This window comes from Dipodomys merriami, unplaced genomic scaffold, assembly GCF_024711535.1.
Source record: "Dipodomys merriami isolate MVZ:Mamm:240054 unplaced genomic scaffold, mDipMer1.0.p SCAF_10, whole genome shotgun sequence".
In the NCBI taxonomy this organism is placed as follows: Eukaryota; Metazoa; Chordata; class Mammalia; order Rodentia; family Heteromyidae; genus Dipodomys; species Dipodomys merriami.
In genome coordinates, this window is record NW_027202271.1 from 36,965,745 (window position 1) to 36,989,308 (window position 23,564).

The 23,564-nt window shown below is 35.8% G+C and overlaps 1 protein-coding gene across 1 annotated transcript in view; it reads left to right on the forward strand.

The window, feature by feature from the left end:
* The window catches only part of Acss3 (acyl-CoA synthetase short chain family member 3), a 136,534-nt gene that overhangs the window by 107,438 nt on the left and 5,532 nt on the right, over positions 1-23,564 (forward strand). Inside the window, exons 10-13 of the mRNA XM_069989281.1 lie at positions 2,002-2,097; positions 4,979-5,042; positions 11,829-11,910; positions 14,887-15,009. Coding sequence (XP_069845382.1) covers positions 2,002-2,097; positions 4,979-5,042; positions 11,829-11,910; positions 14,887-15,009 — 365 coding nt within the window. The remainder of the gene's footprint in view (positions 1-2,001; positions 2,098-4,978; positions 5,043-11,828; positions 11,911-14,886; positions 15,010-23,564) is intronic.

A 23,564-nucleotide genomic window follows, 5' to 3' on the forward strand; every position in this document is an offset into this window, starting at 1 on the left:
ACTTCCATCCATGTGATTCTCCTTCTATCCTTCATGAGGTAGAGAAAAGGACAATAGTATTGCATGGCTATGGAATACCACTTCTTAATATACCTTCCATTTTATCCATATAGCACTATTTTTGAACTCTTTGTTAGGCATCAGAAAATGAATGGTCTTGCTCAATATCTACTTACCCTCACTAGTGACTATATGGCTATGGAGCTCATACAGTCATTACTTAGGAACTTAGTTTTAATGTTCAAGAACTCATCTTCTGTTATTGATGCCACATGACCCACCATCCATAAAATGTGAGTAATAAAATAATCCACTTTGGAAGTTGTAAACAGTAATAAATCCTTCCCCTCATTCTAAACTGATATAAATATATGAAAAATTACAGCAGAGTTCTTGGTGGAAAAAATATATTGTGCCTGCTAAGAAGATGGGTATTTTTCTCTCTCTCTCTCTGTCCCCTCTCTCTGTCCTCTCTCTCTCTCTCTCTCTCTCTCTCTCTCTCTCTCTCTCTCTCTCTCTCTTTCTCTCTCTCCCCGTTTCTCTCTCTCTTTTTCTCTCTCTCTCTCCTCTTTTATCCACACATTGCTCTCAATATATTCTAATGCTGCCCTCCTATATATAAAACTCATGTCTCAAATATTCTATTAATACTGTTTATATTTATAAATAACAAATATATTCTTCTATGAAAAATGATTGGTTTCAGAGTCTATGGAATAGCTGCTATTGTTCTGGTTATTACAAGATGAGTCAGATAAACAAGTTTAACATCTTTGTTAATGTATGCTAGCTCATTATACATTTTTGTTTTAAAATGATAAGTTTATAGTCTTGAATAATAGACATTGCACATCTGGTTTCCTATGATTTGAATTTGGCATTTAGGAGTACTGGTAAAATAAGCTTGAGATGTGGGGGTCTCTAGGCAAGTCAAATCCTAAGACAAGCAGAGCATGATAAAAATTTAAAACATTTGGGCAATGTATTCCTGAGAACAAATGACAGTACCATAAATATTTAGCACATAGACTAAATTTGCTATGATCAATATACTAATTTAGAGTCAGGAGAAAAAGCATCTTTTCTCGTGATCTTTTAGACTTAATGTGTTATAGAATCTTCACAGTAACATACTTTTCTATCCTTCACATTCCCTGCTCCATCACTTGGAACACTAGAGTATTCTTCCTTTCCTTTACAAAAACCACGTGTATAAATGATGGTAAATATGTGTGTGCTGGTCCTAGGGCTTGAACTCAAAGCCTAGAAGCTGTCCTGAAGGTTTTTTGTTTGTTTGTTTGTTTTTTGGTTTGAGGCGAGCACTCTACCACTAATTCTAGTTCTGGCCTTTTTGCTAGCTAATGGAACATAAGAGTCTCATGGACTTTCATGCTCTGGCTGGCTTTGAACCACTGTTCTCAGATATCAACTTCTTAAGTAGCTAGGATTACAAGCATGGGCCGCTAGTGCCTGGTTGTGTCCTTAACTTTTAAAAATGTAGATGCATTAAAAGTACTGGAATGTGTGTGTGTGTGTGTGTGTGTGTGTGTGTGTGTGTGTGTGTGTGTGTGTGTGTGTGTTTTGCTTTATTAGAGAAACGCACATCTAAATTGCTTTTCGGGTTTTTTTCCCAAAAAAATTATTGAAGAAAACAATATAACTTCCTTTGGAATAAGGACAACAAAATGTGGTTGATGATTGCCCCCAAGTGGTATTTATTACTTTTTATCTACCTTCTTTCAAGAAAGAATAAATCATCTGTGTATATCTTAAATTAGATTTTCTGCAAGAAAGAAGAACTGAGTTCCTGTTCTTGATACATATAAAGTTCAAACTCTGCTCTCAGACTAAGATGAAGGACCAATCTTACATCTACACTATTATCCATTCTTCATGCAATAAGAATAAGATGAAATCTACTGTGGATTAAAGGCTTATGTACTGAAGACACATTATTTCCCACGTGGAACATTAATTAATAACTTGTATTTCTTTCTCCAGAGACTGGATCCCCAATTACAGCATCATGTATTGGATTAGGTAACTCTAAAACACCTCCACCAGGGCAAGCAGGGCAATGTGTCCCAGGATACAATGGTAAGAATGACCCTGGCAATGTAAAATGCGTGATATTAATGAATTTGTTATTTTCCTGAACCCAGTGTTTACTATATGTCACCTAATAGGTGGTTAATAGGTATTTGATTGAATGAGTATTTTGAATTAAATATTAATGTCTTGGCTTAGGGTTATGACTCATCCCTGTAATCTCAGGTAGCTGGAAAACAAAAAGGAAGATAATGATTCCAGGCTACATTCAGCAAAAAAATATAGTGAGACTTTATCTCAAAAACTAAGCAGATTGGGAATGGTGGCATAGACCTTTAATCCCAGCTATACAGGATTTATAGGTAGGACTGAGGCTAGCCTGAGCAAAAAGCATGAAACAGTACTGAAAACAAACAAGCCAAAGGGGCTAGAGGTGTTCTTCAAAATAGGAAATTTGCTTGCCTAACAAGCATTAGGCCTTGAGTTTTAAACTCCTGTATTAACACACACACACACACACACACACACACACACACACACACACACACACACATACCACATACATATACACATACTGGGGAGGGAGTATCAGAAAAAAGAAGACAGGGAAGAGGAGAGAAGGCCTTAAATTTTTCTGTCTAAAACAATATTGCATGACTCAAGAAACATGTTCTAAATGACTAAAATAAGCAGGAACATTTCAATTTATAAGACATTATTATATATAGAAGACCAACTAGATGTCCAGCATTTATATCTATTATTTGACTTTTATGCTGAGGTATGTTTGCTGAGGTATGGAGGTCAGAAGTAAGTGGATGCCTAGAAAATATAACACTTTAGCTAGGTCACAGGGCTGGATTAATCCTCAGGAAGATGCACATTCTTTTGTATTATTGGGTAGTTCCTTTGTTCTCATTTTAAAAGCTGTCATTTTGCTCACAACACCCGCTGACATTTAATTTGAGAATGATAACAAGGCTTTTGACAGTTGTTGGCTAAAAATGAAGGCAAAGGGTAAGATTTCTAACAGAATATATATGTACATATATATATATATATATATGTGACAGAGAGATGTCCTCTTAATATTTTAGTTAGGTTTATTGTAATGACCATAATAATCAAATAATTTCCTTTGGACTCTGCTTCCTAATTGGCTGGCTGGTCCAGATCATCTAGCCTTTTAGATGTTCTTTTTTTTTCTTCAAGTTTCTAAATAGAGACTGTAATGTCATACACTTTCTATACCTGGTATGTTGTGCTTTCATATAAAAAAGCATTAATATAGTGCCTGAAAACAGTAAGATGAAAGTAAGCCTTAGCTAATAATACTACAAATATTTCAGAGAAACCAGAAAACTAACTTGACTCAGACCCATATATTCATTTTCAAGACAAGAAAAACAGGCACAGAGGTGATATAATTTGCATAAAGTCACATAATTTAGTTTAGTAGATTTATAAGGGACATTTCCTTAACATACATTTCCTATTTTCATATAAAGTATACAACTTAGAGATCTGTCTTTTGCTTCTCTAGGAAAAATACCATATTTTCATTTTTGGATATCTTTTTAAGGAAATGTGAATCATTTAATCTATCAGATATATTTATAAAGCCATTCCTCCCCACCCCCCACCAAGCTTTCTTTTAAAATTTGTAAGCAGAGTGGTTTCTCTAGCCATAGAAAGGTGAACCCAGATTTAACAAATCCTGCAAGTGATCAGTTCTGTCATTCTTTTGTGCTGAGACATTTTTAGAGGTTGCTGATTGTGGAAGTTATTGAACACATTTTTCTCTTAGTATTTCAGTGCCATTTTTATATCCAGCTGTAAGATAGTTAAGCTTTGATGACCAAAGGAATTGCAATGTAGAAGCTTCTCATTGTCTGGAAGTCATCGAATTCCAAACAGAATAAGTTATAACTTCCATAACTGAGAAACTAGTGACTTTGTGAGTAATGATAAAGCATAATACAATATTCAGTGTTATAATAATGCACAGGATACTTTGACCAAGGAAAGACAGTACTTTGTGCTAAACATCAGTGTAATGGTAGCTTGTTGTTTGATTGACATGCTTTCCAACAATTTCTTTTACTACTGTGACAAGAAGAGAATGTCTCCCATTTTATAGATGGGAATACTCAAAGGACAATAGAGCACACACAAGGACTTCTAATAATTTGGTCATTGTGTAGAATTTAGGGAAACAATGATGAATCCAGATGTGCTCTCCACCCATAATGATCCGTCAGTCTAATGAGATGCAAATAGGTACAGCTCTACAAATTAAGTTTCCAAAAAGTTTTAAAACAAAACAGTTCAGGAGCCCAAAGAGGGGAAAATTGTCTTCCTGGTGATGGAGTCACATGAAGAATCTATGAAGGCTTGATGGTGATGATGTATCTTCATTCTTACTTTGTAATGATGGTTACAGAAGGTAGATATAAACTGAAATATCATCACTTTCAATGATGGCCAAGATAACACAGGAAGTATTGTGATAAAGTTTTGGAAAAGTACATTAACCTAATTTAACTATCACAAGTAGTTATTAAAGCTAAAATCACAATAAGAGATTTTCCACGTTTTTAAATGCCTTTTTTATTTTGTGTTTATATTTTTTATGCATTTTATAGCTGTTTCTATTCGTTTTTGGGAAAAAACCTGACAATATTTTAAATGTGCTTGAGTGAGTAGTATATAAGTACATATGAGCAGACGTGATGATATTAGTATGAAAATTGAAAAACAGCTTTTTCTAAAGCTTGACTTTGAAGAAAAAAATATGATCTTGGAAGATAATAAATGCATGTATGCTTTTCATTTTTAAAAGATGCTCCACCTAATTTATATGTAGAAAATATAGAAACTCACTTCAAGTTTTGAGGTTATACATTTTAACTTATATTTTATTTTATAGTTATGATTTTAGATGACAACATGCAAAAACTGAAGGCTCGATGTCTGGGAAATATTGTGGTAAAGTAAGCAAAATTTTTGGTACTACTATTTAAAGATCAAAAGTTGGTGGGTTAAGGAAAAAAATAGAATAATTACATAGCACAAGTGAAGAGTGTACAGAATGAGTGTATGCACTGCTGAAGTATACTGTTAACACTTCGGTAATTTAAACCTGGGTCTATTCCTTAGAATTGTTTTCCTGAGTGAACAAGTTATTTAAAAAAACTTGCTTGCCAAAAATTATAAAGAAGGAAATAGTTACTGTACTTTCATTCCTGTAAAAGCATTCCCTTGATTGTGTAGCATGTAGTTGTGATACAAAATGATGTTTTAGTCCATGGGGGGGGCGGGGGAACAGGGACAAGATGGTCTTCAGACCCATAGATTATGGTAAAGTGGAGAAATTCCTCTCCCCTAGATACATTCCTGTATGGCCACAAAACTTTCAGAGTTTATGGTCACAGTATTGGGAACAAACCTACTCTACCATCAGTCATATATAAGTGAGTCATAAATAGATATGTATGGTATGTAATAGTTTAGGTGATCATGAATGACTAATTCACTAGTTCATGAAGTTAAAATGGTATACATTTTATCATTATTTATTGTTACTTGTACAGAAGCATTTACTGTAAAATACCATGGTGTTTAATGCTTGCAGGGATCTATTCATTGCATTTCATCATCTACGTGGAATAATAAACCTATACCATTTAGGTTTAGGTAAACATGCTTAATGCTGTGCTCATGCAATGTTAAGAACCATCTAAAGACATGTTTCTCAGAATACATCCTACCATTGAACAATATGTGAATGAATATGCCTGTCCATGTTTGACATTTTATAGATCTGAAGCAATTAAATTTGGGATTTGCTGTCTTTCTTCAATTCTGCCTTAGAATCATGTTTAATCTATAAACTGTCTTCTAATTTTTCTTAAATCTCCACTTTGAGCCGCTTAGGCCTTTAGGGACCTCTACTATTATAAATAACCTTGTACCAAATATTTCTTTGGTTTTATCTTTTCTCTTTTTTTCTGGATCAAATGATAGCATATTGTTAAATTCTAGGCTCACCAAATATAATTCCTTGTTAACATGTTTTGTCATTGTTCATTTGATAAGCAAAGAGGCTGAAATTTGAAGTGAGATTTTATGTTTACTTTGATTAGATCAAATGTTAAAATTGTTGTGCTGGTGGAAACCAGTTAAATTTAGAGACACATAATCTGTGTTGTTTAAATAATAGATACAGATTCTTTCAGTGCTGTTGATTATCTCTGTATAATTTTTCCATTTTTGTTTAAGTAGAATCCTCCAGAATGCAGTCATGAGTACAGAACATTTTATGTCAGGTTTTTAGAAATTTGTTTTCTCATTTATTGCTATTAGAATTCAAAAGAATTCTTACGTTAGTATCCATGGACAACTATTAGGTTACCTCTATTTAATAAACAGTCTTAAATTCTACAAATGTACATGAAAAACAGAAGTAGAAAGTATATTTCTTCAAATAGAAATATTTTCATTTATAAAATATTGGTATAAGAGATAAAGATGATGGTACATTTATTTTTCTCTGACATATGATAGTAGTGAGTATGTGAGCATTATATTACTCTTTCAGGGGACAACATATCCAAAAGGATGGAAAAATGCTATGTATTGTCTTATTCCATTTTTCACTGAAACGACTCTGAATTAAATCCATTATTACAAAACTACCAAAGGGAGGTAGGTGGTGGGTTTGCTAAAGAAAATATGAAAATGATTGTAGGCAGTGGATGTTTAATTTTTTAGAGAAGAAGCACATGTTTTTCAAAAGCTTTTAAAAGTACGCCAGCCACAGAAGTTTTTATATAACCGAACTCTGTGAGTCATCTTTTCATGAGGCAAGTCCTCTAAGATCGCAGAGGTGGCATTTAATGCCAGCATAGTTTTAAACCCCTCACGGGTTCTGTCACTCTAATTATGGGTGGCTTTGCCCTACATCCATTCAGAGATAATAGAATACAGTAGTATCCTAAATAAACTATAATTTTTCCTATGGCCTTTTGTGTTATTTCAAGTCATTGAAAATAACACCACTCCTGTCTTAAAGGATTTCACACTTTAGGCTGTGGCCATTTCAGAATGCTTTTGTTCCTTTTTATTTCTAAGCAGATGCTTTTTATTGTATATTTTCAGCCCTCTGAGATTTCATTATGAATTATGAGGTTATGATATTCATCCACATGCAGTAGAATTTTGATTCCTACTTTTGGTAAATAGTTAAAGCTCCATATTTTAAAAGAATATACATTATATCTAGCATTAGAAAGGTATATCTAGTTATATGTAGTTATTAGAAATACTATAGTTATTAGAAAGGTAAGATCAAAATAAATCTGAACAAAAAAAGACTACCACTAGGATCTCTCTTTTCCTTTTTTCTCTAATAAAGCAGCTTTATTTTTTTGTTTGGTTTGGTTGTATTTTGTTTTGGTTGTATTTTGTTTCAAAAGGAAGGATTTCTTTTTGAAACTTACATGGCCAGTAGCAATTCTACTCTACCTCATCAATCTAAAACTTTTTCATGCATCCCAATAGCTGCTAGCAGTATGTGTAGGATGTTTCCTATTTACATCTCTTGATATGACTTGTTCACATTGGTTCCTATTTAGATATAGTGACCTACAGAAAAATCAAACATGAATCTGAAACCTCTCAATCAACAACTTAACTTTTCCACTTGCTTTCTCATGACATTCTGGATATTATTTCTTTTCTCTTCAAAGGACACCCATCACTAGAGAATAGACATTTTAGTGATTCTTAAACCATAGGCCCTGGAGGGGGTAATAAATAAGAGCCCTTCAGTTTTAGCATCTTATCTGATTGCTTGCCTTCACAGACCTTACCTTTTTCTTAGAAATGAAAACATCATGTCCACATGGATGTTAGAAAATTCTTTTTTTTTTTCTTTAAATCTACTCCAGGCAGTTAATTTAGTGGGAAGTTATGGTGTCTGAGTTGCTATGAATACCAAATGCTCACGAATTTTAGAAGGTGCTCCTGTATTGCATCCAGAGATCCAAAGTGCAGAAATAAAACTATGAGTCAGTAATTTCCAGGCAACAGAAAGCCAGGAATGAGAGAAAAAAATTTAACTGCAATTGCCTTCCTCTGTACCACAGTGCTCCCTGTTATTAAAGCCATAGGTCTCTAGCTCTTCTTTTCTGAGGGGCATATATTTTTCTGACCAGATTCATTGTTGCTATTGGAAGTACAACTTGTTCTTCCCCTGCTGTGTTCTGCTGACCTGTGCCCCCCAGGCAAGCTCTGTGGAACTGTCCAAGTGTTTTTTCCTTCCCTGCTTGCCAATGTCTCATTCTTCAGATATTGAACTCTTGCCCTTTGGTGATGTCTGTTCACATGCTCACAGCTTCACAAGTAGAGATTTCATCACTGTGCTGACTATCCTTTGAGCAAAACCAAGCCTGTCACAAAATTGTAATCTTACTCCATTCTAAACCTCATAAGAAAAGTTGTTATAGTCTCTTTTTAACCTTAGACCAGTACTATTATAAGATAGGGAAAGAGACATATATGGTCCCTGCTTTAGATGCAAGAAACTAAGCAATCATTAAGGATTCTCAAGCTAGAAAATACATAGAGGTATGATGCTTTGTCTACCCAGGGAGAAAGAAATTATGGCTTAAGCAGTTTCTTCCTGGAGATAAAAAGTAAGTTCATATGAAATCCTGGAGGAAATACCAAAAATTTAATGTTAAGCTTAAGTTCCAGAATTATCTTGGGGATAGGAACTATGTCTTCAATTTATTTCTGAAATCAGGTAGACAATGAATACAGATCATCCTTTATCTCAGATAAAAGGCACTTAAGAGTTTTTATAATGTTGGGGATATATTAATGCAGGGAGACAGAGAAAGAGAAAGAGAGACTATTCTTAATATTATGAGTAGGCAATATGTTGATGCTTGGAGAGAAAAAATACAAGAGAAATATATGTTTAATAATATGCTCTTTGATATGCATGGTTCTCTCAGTATGGGTGATATTATGTGTTTAAGTAGTCCCAACTCCTACTGCTCTCTAGTTCTCTAATTCCAGCATGAATGTCAGCTACCATTAGTTATTACAGTTACATTTTATTTTCCCTGAAGTAGTAGAAAGATATTTTAGAAAGATATTTTAGATAGATATTTTCTAAAACTCATATATCTGTTTGAAAATGCTAATAGGAAAAACATGCAAAACTATCTATATTCCTCTTCCTGGAAGCATTTGAACATTATCTTATTTAATGTGCTTCTCTGCCAGATATGTTTCTGTTTGTCCTGTAGATAATCTGCCTCATTCATTCCTGCCATCTCTCTATCTGTGTTTTCCCTTATGGATGTTTGATTTTCCACTTCTTCGTGTCTACTTCTTTACCTTTAACATCCTGAAACTTCCAATAAATTTATTTTTATAGTTGTCCTAGTCACATTTTATTTGATACTGAAGGATGCTGAATAATTTCAATGCTTCTCTTTATTTTCTTTTTGCAAAATATCAGCAAGCTGATTTCAAACAAATTGATGGCATACAATTATTTATATAGTCATTGGAAAGGATTACCATAATAGAGAAAAGAACCTGAGAGGATGATCCACATGAGATCACTTTTTCAAACAGATTTGATGAACAATGATGGTAATATCAGCAACAGCAATAGCAAGCTTGTAGCATTTGTTTTTGCTGTTGTTTGTTTTTACCGATTACAAAATGCCTTCATGAATATGCATTGCATACAGTTATATGCAGTTCAGAAAGGCTGATGGATCTTGTTTACTCTGTCTCAAAAGACAAAAGCAGAGATAAAGGATCTAGCAAGGGTAAATAAAGCAACTTGCTAGGATTACTAGCGGAAGGCTGAAACCTATGGGGAATAGCCACAAAGGCACTGGAAGCATGTTCTGTTGGACAGATGTGAGAGCAGAGTTTGGTGAGGTGGTCATCTGACCATCTTGTTTCCCCTCTCATCCTATCAGAACAAAAGACATTGTTTTCAAGGAGGACACATGTGAGTCTATGACAGAGGACAATAATCATTTCTGTGCCATGTCCACTTTTCTCAGCCTCAAAACTCTAAGGTCACCACTGCACTGAATCCTTTTTTTTGGAATGACTATGGAAGGTTTTTTTTTTTTTTAAATCCTCAAGCTTTATAGTAATCTATTTCCAAACTATGAGCCAGCTGTAGTAGTTCTCATTTGAAATCCCAGATTTTGAGAGGCTGAGGCAGAAGGATCCACAAGATCCAAGACATCGTGGAAGAGAGAGTGTTTCAAAACAAACAAAAATAAATAAATAAATAAGACAAATTACACATTATCTAAAAATTTTCTATATCTAGAAGACAATCTTTGTTACTATGTATTTCCTATAGGAGAACCAAGGGGAGAATTCATTAATTTGGTAACATAAATCTAAATATAAGGTAGATAGGTGAGATAAAGCTCTAGCTATGCAGAAGAAAGGAAGCTATGCAGAAAGAAGGAAGTATATGAGAAAACTGGTTCCAATATGTGTGTGTATATCTGTGTGTGTGTGTATGTGTGTGTGTGTGTGTGTGTGTGTGTGTGTGTGTGTGTGTGTGTGTGCAAGTGTGTGGTGGGACACACCTAGAATTCTAGCTAGGCACAAGAAAGAGAAGAAAATCAGGGTCCAAGCCATGCCCAGCAAAGACATTCTATTAAAAAAAATGTAAACAGAAAAACTGAAGATGTGGCAGAAGTGGTAGATATCATTTAAGCTATAGTATTAGAGAAAACAGAGAGGGGGAGAGAGAGAGAGAGAGAGAGAGAGAGAGAGAGAGAGAGAGAGAGAGAGAGAGAGAGAGAGAGAGAGAGAGAGAGAGAGAGAGAGAGAGAGAAAGAAGGAAAGAGAAAGAAAGAAAGAGGAGAGGAGAGGAGAGGAGAGAGGAGAGGGAAAGATGAGAAGAGAGGAGAGGAGAGGAGGGGAAGGGAGGAGAAGGAAGGGGAGAGAGGAAGGGAGAAGAGGAGAGGAGAAGACAGGAGAGAAGAGGAGAGGAAAGGAGAGGAGATATTGTACCTTATACTCTATATGCTCAAAGTTTCTGCGTATTGACAAGAATGAGAAAATACACAATGAAAAAGTGAGATTCCTCAGTGTCAAGTAAACAGAAAAAGCAGGAAGTGGCGCTGTGGCTCAAGTGGCAGAGTGCTAGCCTTGAGCAAAAGAAGCTCAGGGACAGTGCCCAGGCCTTGAGTTCAAGCCCCAGGATTGGCAAAAAAAAAAAAAAAAAATTCCAGAGCTGAGAAAGTTCTCCAGGGAGGGAGGCACATTGATCGTGAGGATCACATTGTACTTGGGAGGCATAATTAGAAGAATTCCATTACACAAACAGGCAAAACAGGCAAAGGTGACAGTTGGTACTTTTGAAAATGAATTTATTTTCCTCAGATGGAAGTAATTCTCTTAAAAGTAATGTACTGATACATTTTGTTCAGTTTTAAAACTGTTCTGCTTCTTTTTGAAATAGTGGTGATTGTTAGTACTTCAGTGCCATATGTGTTTGCTTCCTATGCACTTGTCCAAAACTACAGTTGTTCTTTAGTAAGTAACTATGCTTTGATGTGGACAAATTCTTCAGTCTCCATTTGATATGGTGGGTCCCGCGTATTTCAATGAGGGATTTCAATTGTAATTATCCATCATGGTGAAAAATAATGATTGCAATCAGCCTTCTTTAAGATTACTTTCCTAGTAATTTTAACTGCTCTGTTGTTTTGTATAAGGTTGCCTTTGCCACCTGGAGCCTTTTCAGGACTCTGGAAGAATCAGGAAGCATTCAAGCATTTATACTTTGAAAAATTTCCTGTAAGAACTTTTAATATATTTTTCAATCTTCTCAGAAATACTTCTCTATATTTTCACCTACCCAATTGATCAACTTGATTCTAGAATTATAGATCAATAGCAACTTTTAAAAGATTGTATGGACAAATTTCCAGCTCTTAAGGAGAAGAATGACCAAAATCACAATTTTCTTAGTAAGTCATTTTTGAAAGGGTTATCAGTCTCTGAACACAGAAATCACTGTTTCTCTTATAATTTCTCCTAAGCTTTCATGAAACCAGGAATTGAAAACATATTTTTATTATCCTTAAGTAGTTGTACAAAGGAGTTGTCATTTAACAAAGTATTTTATGAATACAATGCATCCTGATCAATGTCACTCCTTTCAATCTTCTCATACATCCCTCCAAACACCCCTCCCTCACTTTTCCTAATTTTGTAAGATAGAGATTGAATTATTGGCTGCATTCTCCTCTGCCCCTTTCCCTATAACCCTACATCACACCTTTCAAATACCCATTTCCTGGTGTTCATTTTTTTGAACTTTGACTTTACCTTTCTAAGGAATTTTGGGTTTTCCCTCGAATCTACCATATTTCCATTAATAATTTACATACACTTAAATACCTCCTAATGTATTTATTTATTAGTTTATAAACTAATTCTTGCATCCATCTATAGGAAAAACATGCAACCATTGTTTCTCCAGGCCTGACTTACTTCACTTTACATAAATTTTCCAGGTCTTTCCATTTCTTTACAAATCGTACAATATTATTTTTTCTAACAGATGATCAAAATTCCATTTTGTATGTATACTACATTTTCTTGATTCACCCATTAATGGACATCTGGGCCTGATTCTATACCTTGGGTATAGCAAATTTTTTTTGTTATCAAAAAACCTGTTTTGACTTTCCATATTATTTCTTCCACTAGATTCCTCTTTATAGACTAGAAACAACTAGTCTGAACTGTATGATGTCATTATGGTCCTTTGGCATCTTCTATAGGCTGCTACACCAGCAATCCCATTCCATTTGTCAGGAAGATGTATGTTCTGCTGGTGCTGGTGTCTCACACCTGTAATCCTAGTTACTCTGGAGGATGAGATCTGAGGATCCTGGTTTGAAACCAGCCTGGGCAAGAATGTCTGTGAGATACTTATCTCCAATAAACTACTCAGATAAAGCCAGAAGTGGTGCTGTGTCCCAACTGGTAGAGCACAAGCCTTGAACATAGGAAGGCTCAGGGACAGAGTACATGTCCTGAATTCAAGCCCCAGGACTGGCACAAAAATAAATCAAACAAAATAAACAAACAAATGAACGAATAAATAAACAATTGAATAAATGTTTACAGAGCATATTTTCAAAGCCCAGTCTTCTCCCCAGTAGTCTGCATAACAAACATTGTCCTTCTCCTCCCTAGTCTGTCATTTTTCTGCTGCTCCTTATCAAGACGAAATGTCCTCTGCTTGTAACAGCATTTCATTGGTAACACAGGACAGAATCAGACCATTATCTCTCTGCTAAAGTTTTCCTTCTCTTTTTTCCCTGAGAGTTACATATCCTGCCCTAATTATGCATGAGGTGACCAGGATGAATGATTAGAATTTCATAAAAAAAAAAAAAAACAGTGAGTCCAAGTACTTAGTATTCTATCTTGATTACTTGTGAGTAAAAGACAGATAGACTAATCAACTGGATAAATGACAAGGGTTAAAAATAGCTTCCTTTGGAATGAGAATCTCAGAGTTGAATGACCTCAATAGCCAAGATTAAACATGACCCTGATGGACTGTGGCAGGAAGATTTGTCAGTCTAGTTGACTGCAGCCAGCCCAGTCTATCTACCTGAAGGACAACAGTGAAATTTTCAGGTACTGATAATGATTCATTATAACCTGATAACAATAAATAACGTGCATGGGGCTTTAGCCTGAATATGTTTCACATTGAAACCTCCCTCAAAGTTCCAAGATATGACTAAACTACATGAAGTGACTACAGTGCACTTTGTTATTTGACCCTGATCCTCTTATTTGAGGGTTTAATAAAAGCAGGGAAGTGTTGATTGACTTACCCTGGAGTTCACACAGGTTAGACAGGTTGGGGCTGTTCCAATATAGTTTAGCTTCAGAGTTCACACTCTTAATTCTATACTAGGTGGCCAGTCTAACAGTAATAACAGTAGTATTGCCATAACAGTGACAATTCTCAAGAGTTTATGATGTGTCTGTGTCCTTCTACTGTATATACACTATTTCATATAGGCCTCATAAGAGTCTGTAAGACAAGGTCTTGAGCTCTTTTGGTATATGAGCACAATGATTTTCAGAATGAATGAACTTGCCACTTCAACAGGTTTGCAGCAAACATGTTTGTAGTGTTGACATCAAAATAGCTACAAAGCATTAGGGAAGACAACATATTTTTCTTTCTATACCTTACTTCTTCATTCTGTTGTTGATTTCTACATAAGCAAAGATGTGCTACTGTTTGTGCTGGTTAAAAATTAAATAAAGAATTAAATGCTACTACATTTTACTGATTCGTAAAATAAATCTCAATCCATGTTAAAAAAACAAGTGATCTATGCTGTAATTATTCATAGGGATCTTTAAAGCTTTAAAAATTAATACAATTAGAGAAGAATTTTTTGAAAAGTTACTTTGCAATACCAAAGTGAATTGGAAATATTAAACTACTACTTTTCCATTTAAAAAAGTAATTGAGTTCATAAACTTTGCAACTCAAAGTTCAAACTCTTAAGTTGAAAATCTATAAGAATAGTTTAACTTACTTTGACTCTTAGGGGCAAAGGGATTCTAGTATGTTTTTAAAATCAAAAGTTATTTTAGTTTCATAGCATCCTTGTGCAAAATTCAACATACAGTCTGAATCCATTTCTGTCACATTTTATATTTTGCTAAATTTAAATAGTTAGATTACTTAACAGTTCATGTGAATTAAACACCATTTATTCTTATTTTCAGGGCTACTACGATACCATGGATGCTGGTTACATGGATGAAGAAGGTTACCTCTATGTTATGTCTCGTATGGATGATGTAATAAATGTTGCAGGTCACAGGATTTCTGCAGGGGCAATTGAAGAGGTTAATATGGATTAATTGATTAGTATTGCTGTTCTTCTCTAAGTAGTGTAGAGAAAGAATGCTGAGTGGAAGAAACGCGAAGGTTAAATCCTTAAAACTAGAAAGTCAATGCCTTCTTCATTTAAAGCAGCGGCTAGATCACTGATATCTCTCTCACGTCACTTTTTCTTGCATAGATTGATTTTCATAGTCTTCACCTTCTTCACACATGCCCCTCTTCCTGCCTGTGTAGTCTTTTTAAGCACTTACATGTATTTCTTTTTTATGGAAGACCTTGGGTGTGCGTTTGCTTTGCATTATTTGATTTTCAGCTTTGTGTGTGTGTGAGGGGGGAGAGTGAGGGAGAAAGGAAGGGAGGGAGGATGGGAGGGAGGGAGAGGAAGAATTAAGGGAGTGAGAAGAGAATCAAGGCTTGAACTCTAGACATTGAACTTGCAATTGACTTTTTCACTGATTGCTAGTGCTCTCCCATTTCAACCATGATTCTACTTCCAGCTATTCACATTAATTGGAGATAAGTCTTGAGGATGTATGTGAATAAGCTGGCTTTGAACTGTGCTTCTCAGATTGTACTGTAGCTAGGATCATAAGCATGTGATACCAGCACCTGTCTAACTACTTGATTCCCTGCTGCTTGAGATCAGTTTTGCATATACTCTAAGTTATGTGGTATTTAAACTGTTCATTATACTCTTAAATCCTGAGAATTTTATTCTAATGTTAGTTATAAGGAGTCTCCCCCACCAAAATCATTTATTTTTAATGTTCTAAATTTGTATTATATATTCATTTTATTATATTTTTATAATGCACGTTATAGTTGTACAAATACATGAGCTTTGTATTTCTATACATGCTTGTAACCATTACCACAGACAAGATGCAGAACAAATTTCAACATTCCCAAAGAACTCCTCATAACTTCTAGCCATCCAACATTCTAATGTAGAATGTCATATGGATGGGATAAATAATTCAATATTATAATATTTTGAGATTGGATTATTTTATTTAAGTTCCATCCAAACTATGTGTATCAAAATTTGCCCTTAACAATTGTGTGGCTATCCTAATGAGCTCATGAGTTGATACTAGTTTGGGCATTTATAAATAAAGACTCCTGTGTGTGTGTGTATGTGTGTGTGTGTGTGTGTGTGTGTGTGTGTGTGTGTGTGTATGAGAAAGAGAGAGAGAGAGAATATCTTTTCATCCTTTTAGGCTAAATATTTGCAGTGTATTTGTGTTTGCCTAGTTAAACAGTAAGTATATGTTTAAATTCATGAGAAACCTGGGATTAGAGAGGCATGTGCCATCACATCTATCTTCACAGTTGTTAAGATGACGTTTCCACATGTTCTTCCCGGACTGGTCTTGAGTCATTGTCCTTCCCATCTTCAACTTCTGACTAGATAGAATTACAGATATGGATCTCTTTGCTCAGTCTGTAACTTCTGTTTTAATGTACATAAGGGCTCATTACAGTTAAGTTCCCTTGTAATCTCAAAGAGAACTCAATTTGGAGAGCAATGCTACAGCTGGTAACACTTTGAGGACACTGAAAGATGACCTAAACGCATATAGCATTATGAACAGAACATGAGCTGTAGTTTGTTTATAGTTTGTTCAAAAAAAAAGAAGCTTTAAAGGCTTGGGCCCCTGCTATATATATAGCAATATTGGGAAGTGGTAGAGGTAGTGCCTAGTGAAAGGTCATAGGTCATCTTTTTTTTTTTTTTTTTGGCGAGTCCTGGGGCTCGAACTCGGGCCTGGGCACTGTCCCTGAGCTCCTTTTGCACAAAGCTAGCACTCTAGCCCTTGAGTCACAGTGTACCTTTTGGTTTTTTCTGTGATTAATTGGAGATTAGCATCTCTCGGACTTTCCTGCTTGGGCTGGCTTCAAACTACATTCCTCAGATCTCAACCTCTTTAGTTGCTAGGAATACAGATGTGAGCCATCAGTGTCCAGCAGGTAGCATACTCTTGAAGGGTAAACTGTGACCCATAATAAGTTCTTCCCCTTTTAAAAGTTAATTTTCTGGTATTTTGTTACATAATGGGGAGCTGACTAATAAGGCTTTGGGAGAAAGTAATGTGTAATGTTCAAATAAGCTAAGCTAAGCAGAGACAGAAATTCTTAAAAGAAGAGCCCAAAGAAAGTGCTAAGAACAAAACCAAAAACACTGTATCAGAAATGTAGAATGCATTTGATGGGCTCATTCACAGACTGGACTTGGCTGAAGAAAACAATTTCTACCGTTGAAGATCTCTCCTGTGTTCCTCTGTTTGTGTAGCATGGGGGCCAGCTGTATGTTCCCCAAATGTAAAAAGAAATGTTGGGTTAAATGTTGGGTTTTATTGTTGTTGTTGTTGTTGTTTTAACTTGTGATGTATTTGTTGTCTGTGATGAGGTATATGGCTGGGATGACAGATGACTTTTAAGCTGTTCAAAACCCAACCTACCAGCTTTTCCTGCCGACTCCCAGCATGCTCCCTTTATAGATCTGCTGAGTAGTGGGTGGAGGCTCACTCTCTCTGGCTCTGTGCCCAGAGCTCACTCATACAGCATGGCTGGAGAGGACATGATCCTGCTTCCTGGTGTCAGGCAGGGCAGGTGAGCTGATCCCTCCTGGAGATTGGAAAGGGCTCAGCAGTGCTGGCATTCACTTGGTTTGAAGTGTGGAAAGTCTACAGCTCTTGGACAGAAGGTGGCATCCATCCACAGGGTGGGTGAGATAAGGTTTGCTCCTCCCCAGAGACTTTATCAGGGCCTCTAGGGAAACAAAGCAGGTTTATTTTTTCCTGCTTGTACTCACTAGGTTCCATATTTTACATTTCTGTAACCCCCAAGCTAGGATACCTAGAAAACAAATATATATATATATATATATATATATATATATATATACATATACATATACATATCTATATACATTTATTTTATTTTATTTATTTATTTTTTGGTCGGTCGTGGGGCTTGAACTCTGGACTTGGGCGCTGTCTCTGTGCTCTTCAGCTCAAGGTGAGTGCTCTACCACTTGAGCCACAGCACCACTTCTAGTTTTCTAGTGGTTTATTGGAGATAAGAGTCTTATGGACTCTCCTGCCCAGGCTGGCTTTGAACCATGATCCTCAGGTCTCAGCCTCCTGAGTAGGTAGGATTACAGGCGTGAGCCACCGGTGCCCGGCTAAACATATATATATATATATATATATATATATGACAAAAATACAAGCCTCTCACTTCCAAACTCATAAGGAGGTCTCTTGGGTTATCATAGTTTGACAGACTATTCTGATGTTTTAGTCAAGCATGTTTTGTATTGTAGCTAATAGAAGAGATAACATGGAACTGCCTACTCGATCTTTCTTTTACTTGTTCTTTAGATGGTACTAGGGTCTGAATCGGGGCTGCATGCTTGCAAAGCTGGCAAGACAGGTCATCCCAGTCCTCTTTGCTTTATTTATTTTTCAAACAAGTTCTAGCCTTTTTGTGCTGCCTAGACTGGGCTATGACTTCCCTATTTACCCATCCTGCATAGCTGGGATGACAGGCATCCCCCACACACAGCATTTTATTAGTTGAGATAAGGATTAAGAGCCTCCTGTTCTTTACCTCCCAAATATCTGGAATAACAGGCATTAACCACCGCACCGGGCTTGGTTACTCCATCTTTTCTAGAACTGGGTTCCAGAATAGCTTTAACCTGAATGGGACAAACAAACTGCAATTGAATGAAAGGAAAGTTTAAAGTTTCATGATTCACAATTAAGTGGATCCAAGTAGACAGAGTGGAAGATTAAGTTCCTCTTCCTCTAATTAACAAGTAGTCACCTTTAAAGGCCATGCATCTCATTAGACCAAAATGAAGAGCTTAACACTTCTTATTGTATTGCCTTTTTTCTCTGCTTTCCTTGTCTGCCTGCCTTCCTTCCTTCCTTCCTTCCTTCCTTCCTTCCTTCCTTCCTTCCTTCCTTCCTTCCTTCCTTCCTTCCTTCCTTCCTTCCTTCTTCCTCTCTGAGCAAAAAGAATAAAACTTCTAAAACTTGTTTTAAAACGTGTGACCTTTATTTGCTATCATCTTATTTTGAAATGACTCTGTGTTTGGTGATAAGCTGAAATAGAAATTTATGCTTCATCTATTTTGGTGTGTTAGCAAAAGGTAGTTCTGGTTGCTTGAGTTTTTAATTTCTTGCTTCTAGAAGATTACCTCCAATATGCGCATTGCATACCTGGCATACTCAGCTAATCAAAATTTGAAGATTACATTTGCACAGCTCTTATTATCAGCCAAAATTCTTAGTTTTCTCTTATTTTTAGAAGAGAAAGAGAACTGTCAAGCTACTCAAATACAGGTTACACTTTTATGTATTTCTACTGACAACATTCTCACTGTATGTGAGATAGTTAAAATAGGCTCACGATAGGCAGCTAGTGGGAATTAGGGAGAATGTGCTAGTTAATGGCATTGAGACAGAAATTTTGCCATTGGGTCTTGGATTATTTCCAGCATATAGAAGGACATTTCTCCGGCCTTAGCTCTCTCTATACGAATCAAATTTTTGTAAGTGTTTCTAATTGCTTATATAACACAAGATAATTAAGCCTAATTAATTAGTCTAGTTTTGTCTTCTTTGTATTTGGAATCTCTTACAGAGTTGACATCTTTCTTGGCTTTTTCCAGCTTCTCTGAAAATTACTTACAGAATTGATATTTAATATGTGCCTTGAATATTTATACTGATGCTATAACTAGCTCTTATTAAAATGTCCAAACCTCACCATTTGGTCTCCAGATTTCTCATTGGTGGATACTCAATTTCTTTAAAACTTTTTGAAATGGGATATGAGGATCTTACTTCTTTGAAAAACTTATTTGTAGGGAAACATTTAATTGGCTATTGTTTTTATATATAGTGTTTTTCTGTTTTCCTCAAGTAAAAATATTACAAGTGTTGTTACCCTATATAAAACTAAATCAGGCAGATATTTGATTAAAATTGCTATGTAAAAGATTTCAGGAAAGCTATTGTCTTTTTCTTATTCTTTTCAGGGGAAAACAGAGTCCTAGTAAAGCTTTTTATAAATTTAAGAGGATAGTATTGCAGATCTGAATACAAGTGGAGACCTTCGGTAGCTATTGAGTAATGAGATCTATTTTAGCAGTTGATTAATATTTGAGAGCCTAGCAGCAGCTAGACACTTGGGAAACTTTGTGGAAGTTCAAGGAGTTCTTATGAAAATTGGGTCTTGCAAGAGGAAACTAATGGGAACCTAGGCAATACATTTGTTTAATTCTCTTTTGCTGCTATAGGAAGAACTTCACAGTGTACAAGAATCTATAAAATACAAACTGGGCTCTCTGAATTCATTCTTCCATGTACAGTTTCAGTTTCAATTGTTAAATAAACCCACTAATTTTGGCGGGAACTTGAAAATCTGGTGTCAAAATAATGTATGTAAAGACAAGGGCAGTGTTAACACCTATGTCCCCTTTGGTAGTACTGAGGGTTGAATTTAGGGACTATAGAATGTTCACTTACTCACTTTACTGGAATTCCACCATTTGAGCCATATCTCTGGCATAGCTTTTTGCTGGTTATCTTGGAGGTGGGGAGTCTCATGGGCTTATCAAACATGATCTTCAAGATCTCTGCCTCTTTAGGATTTACAGGTAGGAGCCACGGGCTATAAGGTCTTCTTTTGAAGGTTGTCACTGTTTATTTTCAGAGCTAGTGACTTTGATTGCTATTTTAGGAATGGTTTCTTCAGCATTGAATATATTTCCATAAACTGTATACTCAACGAAGATCCCTTGCCATTCCACTTAGCCTTAAATGACTATCACATTTAAATAGTTATAAAATTGCCAAATATTTCTTATGTACTGATAATGAATATTGATGAATGGCACAGACAGTTTCCTAGACATACTCCAGTGTCCAAAGAAATGAAAAATCAACCCTCTTTGTCCCTCTACTGAGAAATCTCCCAACGCACAATCACCCTAGAATCTTGTGGGAGTACTTGATTGCAACTATATTTTTAAAATGAAAATTGTTAAAAAAAATACTTGAAGAAAAAGACACTAGTTCAGTCCAACGAAGGCTTGAAACTTTTTAAGTGAATTAAAATGTATACAAAATGGCCAGGCATTTACCATTCCTGTTATCATGCCATAATGCCCTATATATACTCAATTGTGGTAAGATAATTACCTGTTGGGTTGTATCACTTTCTTAGTTTTTTGTTTGTTTTGAGTGAGAGAAAGTGTGTGTGTGTGTGTGTGTGTGTGTGTGTGTGTCCGTGTGTCTGTGTGTCTGTGTCTGTGTGTGCACATGTGCTAGTACTCTCTTTTAGCTTTTTAACTCAAGGCTGGCTGGTACTTTATGGCTTGAACCACAGTTCCACTTATGGCTCTTTGTAGGTTAATTGGAAATAAGAATCTTTATGGAATTCTCCTTTTTTGGAGGGAGGGCTGGGCTTGCTTTATTTATTTATTTAGTTATTTATTTATTGTGAAAATACCATATAGAGGGGTTACAATTACATGGGCGGCAAGGTAATGAGTACATTTCTTATCCAGCATTGTTGCCTCCTCCTTTGTTTCCCCTTCCCATCCCTTCTCATCTCCCCCCTCCCTCCCTCCTTCTCTCCCCACCCCCCACCCCCACCCGGCCAAAGTTGTAAAGTTTTGTTTTGTTTTGTTTTGTTTTTTGAATATTTTTTATTGTGAAAATACTGTATAGAGCGGTTACAATTACATGGGCAAGATAATGAGTACATTTCTTATCAAGCTTTGTAGCTTCTTCCTTTGTTTCCCCTTCCCATCTCTTCCCATCCTTCCCCCACCCCCCCACCCAATCCTCCTCCTCTTCCCCCCCGACCAAAGTTGTAAAGTTCGTTTTTGACATAAGGACTTGTACATCTCATTGTAGCAATGGGTCCACCTTTATCCCTACTTGAACGGTTTGTTTTTGCTGGGCTTGCTTTAAACTACAATCCCCAGATCTCAGCTTCCTGACTAGCTAGAATGAAAGGTTTCAGCAATCTGCATTCAGATACTTTCTTAGGCTTTTAAATGCAGTTCTTTGCTGATACCCCATAAAGGGTACAAAGGAGGCTTTTCATCATTCCTCCTGCAGGACATTTGGTTGTTTTCTGTCCCTCACAGGTTGCCAAGATACTTTTTGATGTTTTTTTTTCTTGATGCTTTTCTTTTAAATGAGTAAGTTGTTTAAAGTCATTATCTGACATGCCAACATTATTTGTGGGGCCAGCATAGAAAGTTGCTTTCCTTCCTTTATTACTTGTCTTTACTGATAGATTAATATTTTATTCACTGTAATAATAACTCCATTTAGAAATAACACAATTCTGAAAAATAATGTTGTTTCTCACCAACTTTTAATAATTAGGAAACTTTGATTTTATATTATGAGAAATCTCTCATTTTAAAGCAGTCCCTGCTGCTCTTCCAATGAAAAAAAAAGCAACTTGTTCCAGCTTCTTCTAAAAGTACTAGCAGTAAAGATATAAAAGTGAAAAATTGAAATAACAATGTGAACAGATGACAAATAGAAATTGTGATGTTTAATTTAGTTAAAATTATACTGGGGGCTGGGAATGTGGCTTAGTGGTAGAGTGCTTGCCTAGCATGCATGAAGCCCAGGGTTTGGTTCCTCAGTACCACATAATGAGAAAAAGCTGGAAATGGTGCTGTGGCTCAAGTAGAGTGCTAACCTTAAGTATAAGCTCAGGCTCTGAATTCAAGCCCCAGGACTGGCCAAAAAATAAATAAAATAAAAATAATTTGATTGAGTAGGTGACAAAATACTGAAAGTTTAAATATAGGTATTTAAATATATGTAAAATATGCATACATATATAATTAAAGTCTAATTTCCAGGTAAAATAGATATTCATTTTTTTCTTGTAATCCTAGGTTGTGAGTTGAGGATCTCAGTTCAAAGCAAGCTCTGGCAGGAAAGTCCTTGAGCCTTGGATTTCCAGTTAAGTACCAAAAAGCCAGAAAGGGAGGCTTTGACTCAAATACTAAAACACTGGCCTTGAGCAGTCACTGAGTTCAAACCCCAGCACTTGCACAACAACAACAACAATATCAACATCCACAACAACAACAACAAAAATCAAAGGAAAATTTCGAAGCAAGAAAGATATAGTAATTTTGAGAACCCAAATGGGGAAATATTGTGTTTTATGGTATAGTCGAGTATGCATTTAGCAGATGATTTTTAGACCGATAGTTTGGAAAGAAATTCTTTGTGTTAGCAAGTAACTTAACAGAATAAACAGTACAGAAATAATTTATTTAACAACTGAATGGAAGTGGAAGTGCTTATTCTACAATTCTTCAATATGGTATGGAGTTGATGTTTGTTTGTCTATAGGCAATATAAGATAGTGTACTGGCTTTTTACCAAACACTTTGGCAGTTCCTTGAGTGTTCTAGGGGTTCAGAGAAGATAAAGCTCATTTTTAATTTGGCTTCATTAAAAAATACCTCATGAAGCCAGGCGCTGGTGGCTCACGCCTG